Below are 6,544 nucleotides of genomic sequence, written 5' to 3'. Positions count from 1 at the left end.
TTATGAAAGCAGCCCTGGGGTGGAGGGAAGGGTTTCCTCCGGCCAGGCCCCTGCTGGCTCCACAGCCAGGAAGAGAAACAGGCCTGAGCCTACCCTTGGGGGGCCTGCAGTGGATGACGGGACAGGGTGCCCCGGAACACCAGGACCTAGGACTGTGGCCCAGGCATCTGGAGGTGCAAGTCTTCTTGGGACTTGTAAGGCCTGACCTCCCCTTCTCCTCTCAGCTTCCTCCAAGCCCCACACGCTCCTACACTCCCACAGCCATGGGCCTCTGCACCTGCTCTCCTCTCTGGGGCCTGTCCCCCGGCATGGCCAGCTTCTCCCCGACCTCAGACCTCAGCTCTACTGCCCTCCCTCAGGGAAGCCCCCCAACAAGGTCAAACCCCCTAACAGGGACCCCGGTCTGGCAGGGCCTCCTCCCTGACGGAGTCAGCATCTGGGTACCTCTTGGCGGAACAGCTGCTTCTTCCACGTCCCATGTGCTCACTTTCACATCCCCAGAGTCGGGCACGAGGGAGGCACCCAGCAAATGTCTCCCGAGTGAGGGCGCGTGAAGAAGGCAGTTCTGTCCGGCAGAGGGGCAGAATTGGAGAGGGCTTACAGAAAGCAGGACCTAACCGGCAGAGGGCAAGGAGGGGCCGTCCAGGCCGGGGACAGGTGGGCCTCTTGGGGTCCCAGTGTGGGGTGCCCCCCGTACCTGCTCACCTGCCAGCTGAGCATCGTGGCTCAGGGAAATACTGGGGCCACAAGGTCTGGGGTGTGAGGGAGATGGCCCCCCATGCCCCCGCCCAGCACACCTGCTCACTGATGCCATCCCCGTGTGCACAGACTCTCGTGCCAAAGCGCATTTCCTGGGCACCCTGTCCTACAGGTGAGGATGGGCTCTCCAGGCCCCGCCTGTCTGAAGCAGGTTTTTCAAAGACCACCCACCTGGCCTGCTCCAAAGAGGAAACCAGCCCACCCGCAACCAGAAGGTGCAGGGCCGAGGTGGTGGCTTTCAGAGCCGCTGCATGGGAACTCCCTGCCGGATGGAACATGAGACACGGACCACAGGGTGGTGGGGTCTCGGGGCCCACGGTGCTGCGTCCGTGGCAGAGCTGGGGTCTGCTTTAGGGGCTTTGGCCATGTTGGGGGAATTCCCTGAGGAAGCAACCATTGAGCTGAGCTCTGGAGGCTGGAGGGAGCCAGCCCTGCCTGGGTGGTGGGGATGCGGGAGGTGCTCACTTCCTGTCTGACACCCACACAGCTGCACTGCAGCACCCAGGCTGGAGACCACCTGGCCCACCGAGCACACCTGCACCCCTGGTGCCACATAAGCCTCCCTGGTGCCTGCTCCTCTGTGGGAACCTCTTTCCTCTCATTAAGGTAGGAAAGCAGCCTCCGCACACCTTCTCCACGGACCTCAGTTCTAGCCTCAGGAGCTGTGGAGAGCCCACAAGGCTCACCCGACTTCAAGTTCCTGACTGCACCCATCCCATTGGCAATGGTGTCTGCAAATCAAAGTTGATCCCATCAGAGGAGCCCCCATTTCCATAGGGCTTCCTACAGACCAGCACTACCCGAAGTGCTTTGCAGCGCTGTCTCATTTAGCGGTCACAACAATCCTGCAAGTCAGGTACTGTTTGTTATTAACCTTACTGGACAGACAAGGGAATGGAGGTCCAGAGAGGGTGAGTAACTGGCCCCAGGTCACACAGCTAGTACACAGGGGAGACAGGATTCAAACCCAGACCATCCAAGACCAGAGCCCAGACCTGGAGCCACTGTGCTTGAGCCCCTCCCTTCCTGGTCACACCCCCTGGCTTATGGGTGCTCAGGATCCAAGACAAACCACCCAGAGAGGTGCACCCAGCAGCCCTCACGTCACCCAGCTGGAGCCAGCCCTGTCTCACCTTTCTCTCTCAGGTATGTCACCGTGAACCTCAGCACGGGGGGGATGAGTTCGCCTTGATTTTTGTCTTTGAGGCTGAGAAGAGAGAAAAGAAAGGGGCAGTTTTTACCTGAGTTTGATGGGTGATCATAATGAGAAGAGGCGCTGGTCCTCTCCACACCCCTGTGAAAACACAGGACCCAGGCACCATCCAGGAAGACAGAGGCAGGCTCAGCCCTCAGGAAGCAGAAAGTCTGGAGGCCAAATAATAAAATGATAGTGCAGCATTTGAGAACTCCATGAGAGGGATATTTATGATACAGGGAAGACCTGGGGGTTGGGGAGGGCTTCCCCAGGGGGCAACTTCAGAGCTGGGTTTTGAGGGATGAGTAGGAGCCTGCCAGGGGACAAAAGAGAGAAGGGCATTCTACACAGGTGAGCCATACTGAGAAGTCCCAGCAGTATGAGATGGCTTGGCTGTGAGGGCAGAACATGAAGCCCAGGACTGGATGCCGATTCAGTTAAAAAACATAGTTGACAAAAACCCAGTATGTTATCTGGGTTAACCTGTCTCTTACTGTGCTATTTTAAGACAGAGATTCACGTAAAGAAATGTTGGCCAGGCACAGTGGCACACACCTGTAACCCCAGCAGTTTGGGAGGCCAAGGCAGATGGATCAGTTGAGCCCAGGAGTTCAAGACTAGCCTGGCCAACATGGTGAAATCCTGTCTCTACCAAAAATACAAAAATTAGCCGGGCCTGATGGTGTACACCTGTAATCTCAGCCACTCTCCAGGCTGAGGCAGGGGACTCACTTGAACCCATGAGGTGGAGGTTGCAGTGAGCTGAGATCGCGCCACTGCACTCCAGCCTGGACGATAGAGCAAGACTCATCTCAAAAAATGAAATAAAATAGGCCGGGCGTGGTGGCTTACACCTGTAATCCCAGCACTTTGGGAGGCCGAGGTGGGTGGATCACTTGAGGAGTCAGGAGTTTGAGACCAGCCTGGCCAACATGATGAAACCCTGTCTCTACTAAAAATACAAAAATTAGGTGAGCATGGTGGCGGGCACCTGTAGTTCCAGCTACTTGGGAGGCTGAGGCAGGAGGATTGCTTGAACCCAGGAGGCGGAAACTGCAGTGAGCTGAGATCGTGCCACTGCACTCCAGCCTGGGCAACAGAGCAAGACGACGTCTCAAAATAAAAAAAAAAGAAAAAACCAATTTACAGATGAGGAAACTGAGGCTCAGGACATGGACAGAACCTGCCCAGGGTCCCACAGTGTGAAGAATCATCACTGGTCACCGTGGTGGGCAGAATAATGGCCCCCAAAGAAATCCATGTCCTAATCCTGAGCACTTATGACAACCTATGGCAAAAGGGATTCTGTAGGTATAATTAAATTGAGGATCTTGTTTTTTATCTTTTTATTTACTTATTTTTTGAGGCAGGGTTTCCCTATGTTGCCCAGGCACCTCCCTGGGATTATATGTGTGTGTCACCATGCTCAGGTAAACTGAGGCTCCTGAGATGGAAGACTGACCAGGACTATATGGGGAGGCTCAATCCTATGCTCGGAATGTTTAGGCCCCGTCAAATTTCCTAAGTTGAAATTGTAACCCCCAAAGTGATGTCATTAGGAGGTGGGCCTGTGTGAGGGGACTGGGTCACTGAGAATGTGATTAGTGCTCCTTTTTAATTTTATTTTTATTTTTTATTTTTGAGATGGAGTCTTGCTCTGTCACCCAGGCTGGAGTGCAGTGGCGCAATCTCTGCTCACTGCAACCTCTGCCTCCTGGGTTCACGCCATTTTCCTGCCTCAGCCTCCTGGGTAGCTGGGACTACAGGCACCGCCATCATGCCTGGCTAATTTTTTGTATTTTTAGTAGAGACGGGGTTTCATCGTGTTAGCCAGGGTGGTCTCGATCTCTTAACCTCGTGATCCACCTGCCTCCGCCTCCCAAAGTGCCAGATTACAGGCGTGAGCCACTGTGCCCGGCCTAGCGCGCTTTTAAAAGCAACCCCAGAGAGCTTCCCCTTTCTCCACATGAGGACGCGGCTAGGAGGCACCATCTATGAACCAGCAAGCAGGTCCTCATCCTACACCGAATCCTCAGCATGAAAAGGGATGTGCCGGCTTCCTTGAGCGGCGAGCCAACAGCACTGACGAAAATCATTCCAACCAGGCCACACAGAGGCGGTCCACGTCACAGCTGAACAAATGGGCCCAGCGAGCTACAGTTACTTGCCCGAATCTGGTGGCACACAGACTTCCCAGCCTCCAGCTCTATAAGAAATAAATCTCTGTTGTTTATAAGCCACTCCGTTTATGGTACTTTGTCATAGCAACCGGAACAGATTAAGATACCTGACAGGATCACAAAGATCCTTGCAGAGGATCTTGTGAGCAGAAGGGAGAGAGGATGTAACAAGGCAAGCTGGGCCAGAGTGATGCGCTAAGAAAAAGATGGAAGGGAGGGCCGGGAGCCAAGGAGCATAGGCGCCTCTGGAAACTGGAAGATAAACGGATACCCTCCAGAGCCTCCAGAAAAAATGCAGCCCTGCCGAGATTCTGATTTCAGGACTTGCGACCTCTGGAATCACAAGAAAATAAATATGTGTTGCTTTAAAGCCACTCTGACAGCAGTCACAGGTCCCCAGGACCCTGTCTGGATCAACAGAATTTGACAGAAGCAACGGTTCAGTTTCTGGGCCAGGTCCTTCTCTCCCGTCCTAAAGAGCCTGACTCTTCCCACCTGTGATCTCGGGAACCTTTGCGCTGGAAGCCCCGAGCTGCCCTGGACGAAACGCAGCTATCCTGGGAACGTCACGCCGGGGACACTGCGGGCAGGTGCTCCGGCCAACAGTCCCCACTGAGGCCAGAGGTGCAGGATCATGAGGCATGTCTTGGATGATCCTGGCCAGCCACCAGCTGGACACCACCACGTGCCCTCTGCCAACGCCCCACGGGCAAACTCACCTGGCCGAGTTCTGCCCAAATTCCACAAATGTCAGGAACCATGTAACGTGGTTGCTGTTGGAAACTGCTAAGTCCTGAGAATCTGTGAAGCGGTAACAGGTAACGGAAGACTCGGTCATGATGGAAAGGGCCCGACTGAAACCCACCGGGCTGAGAGTGAAGCCTTTCCTCCACGTGTGTATCGTCTGCCTCATTTCCACCATCATTTCATGAGCCCAAGTTAGAGATCAGAAGAGGACACTGGGAGAGGCCAGGTGACCAGCTCAAGGTCCCGTAACCGAGGGGTGGCCCGGGGAGGCCAGCCCGGCCTGGGCTTCCATCTCTGCTCCTCCTGCTGCGCTCCACGGCCCCCTGCGAACGTCTCTCTGTCGGAAGATTTTCAGGTGAACATGGTATCGAGTGTGCTTTAGCTTTATTCCAAGATTTACAGAAGAATCCGCTGATCCACTTAAATGGCGATTAAAACTCTGTCCACAGCCATAAGGCTTCTGCATATCCTAATCTCGATGGATGGTTTGGTTTCACGGCCATTTCACTTTTGCTGAAGCTTCACACTGGGGACACTGAGCAGCAATCCACAGCTCCCCGAGGTGCCGGGGGGCCTGGTGTGGCCTTCAGGAGGTCCTGCTGCTGCAGGAATACAGACCTGGCGCCCCGCCTCTTTCCCATCTTGGTTTCCACTCTGGGAGGGCGAAGGTGCCCTGGAGCCCACAGAGACAGTGTCCCTGGGGAGGGAGGAATGTGGCAGGCAGGTCCTTTTCTCCCAGGATGCGCCAAAGTTACAGGCTCTTTTCCTCCCCTCTGCCTCCTTAAGGAGCCAGACAGACCCTTCCAAGCCCTGGCCCTCCCTGCCCTTAGGAGCTAAATCACCACTGGCCAGTTTCCTTATCCTCTCTAGCCTCAGTTTCTCAAATGGAAAGCAGAGATGCTGGCGCTCTCTCTCCAGGGTCTGCAAATATTAAACGGCAATGGAGGTGCAGGCTTTGCTGAGCTACAGGCCAACGGCACTGACGAAAATCGTCCCAATGCCAGGGGCTGAGCAGCCTCCCAGGCCGCACACAGGTGGTCCATGTCACAGCTGAACAAATGGGCCCAGTGAGCTACGGGGACTTATCCGGGTTCACGCAGCTGGAGAGCCCGCATCCACTGATTCCAAAGTCCTGGCTGGCTACTGTTCCCAGGGAGGGGGCCTCACTGAGTCCTGCTGAACAGGCGGGACAATGCAGAGTTATGAGGAGAACGAGTTCCTGAAAGATCCCTTTGCCTACTGCTCTGTCTCTGCACTGTCCTTTAAAAGCAGACTCTCAGGCGGGGAATGGTGGCTCACGCCTACAATCCTGCACTTTGGGAGGCTGGGGTGGGTGGATCACTTGAGATCAGGAATTCCAGACCAGCCTGGGCACTATGGAGAAACCCTGTTTCTACTACAAATACAAAAATTAAGGCCGGGCATGGTGGCTCACGCCTGTAGTCCCAGTACTTTGGGAGGCCGACGCAGCAGATCACGAGGTCAGGAGTTTAAGACCAGCCTGACCAACATGGTGAAACCCCATCTCTGCTAAAAATGCAAAAATTAGCCAGGTATGGTGGCACGTGGCACATGCCTGTAATCCCAGCTACTCAGGAGGCTGAGGCAGGAGAATTGCTTGAACCCAGGAGGCGGAGGTTGCAGTGAGCCAAGATCGTGCCAT

The 6,544-nt window shown here is 55.1% G+C and overlaps 1 protein-coding gene across 2 annotated transcripts in view; it reads right to left on the bottom strand.

Annotated features, from left to right (window-relative positions):
• ARHGAP8 (Rho GTPase activating protein 8) overlaps positions 1-6,544 on the bottom strand; it is a 63,265-nt gene that overhangs the window by 14,985 nt on the left and 41,736 nt on the right. For both annotated transcript variants that reach the window (XM_011984025.1, XM_011984026.1), the window contains exon 6: positions 1,893-1,966. In XM_011984025.1, coding sequence (XP_011839415.1) covers positions 1,893-1,966 — 74 coding nt within the window. The remainder of the gene's footprint in view (positions 1-1,892; positions 1,967-6,544) is intronic.

Source organism: Mandrillus leucophaeus, unplaced genomic scaffold (assembly GCF_000951045.1).
Source record: "Mandrillus leucophaeus isolate KB7577 unplaced genomic scaffold, Mleu.le_1.0 Scaffold26, whole genome shotgun sequence".
Lineage (NCBI taxonomy): Eukaryota > Metazoa > Chordata > Mammalia > Primates > Cercopithecidae > Mandrillus > Mandrillus leucophaeus.
Note: the sequence above shows the minus strand (reverse complement) of the source record. Positions and strands in the feature narration are given on the sequence as shown.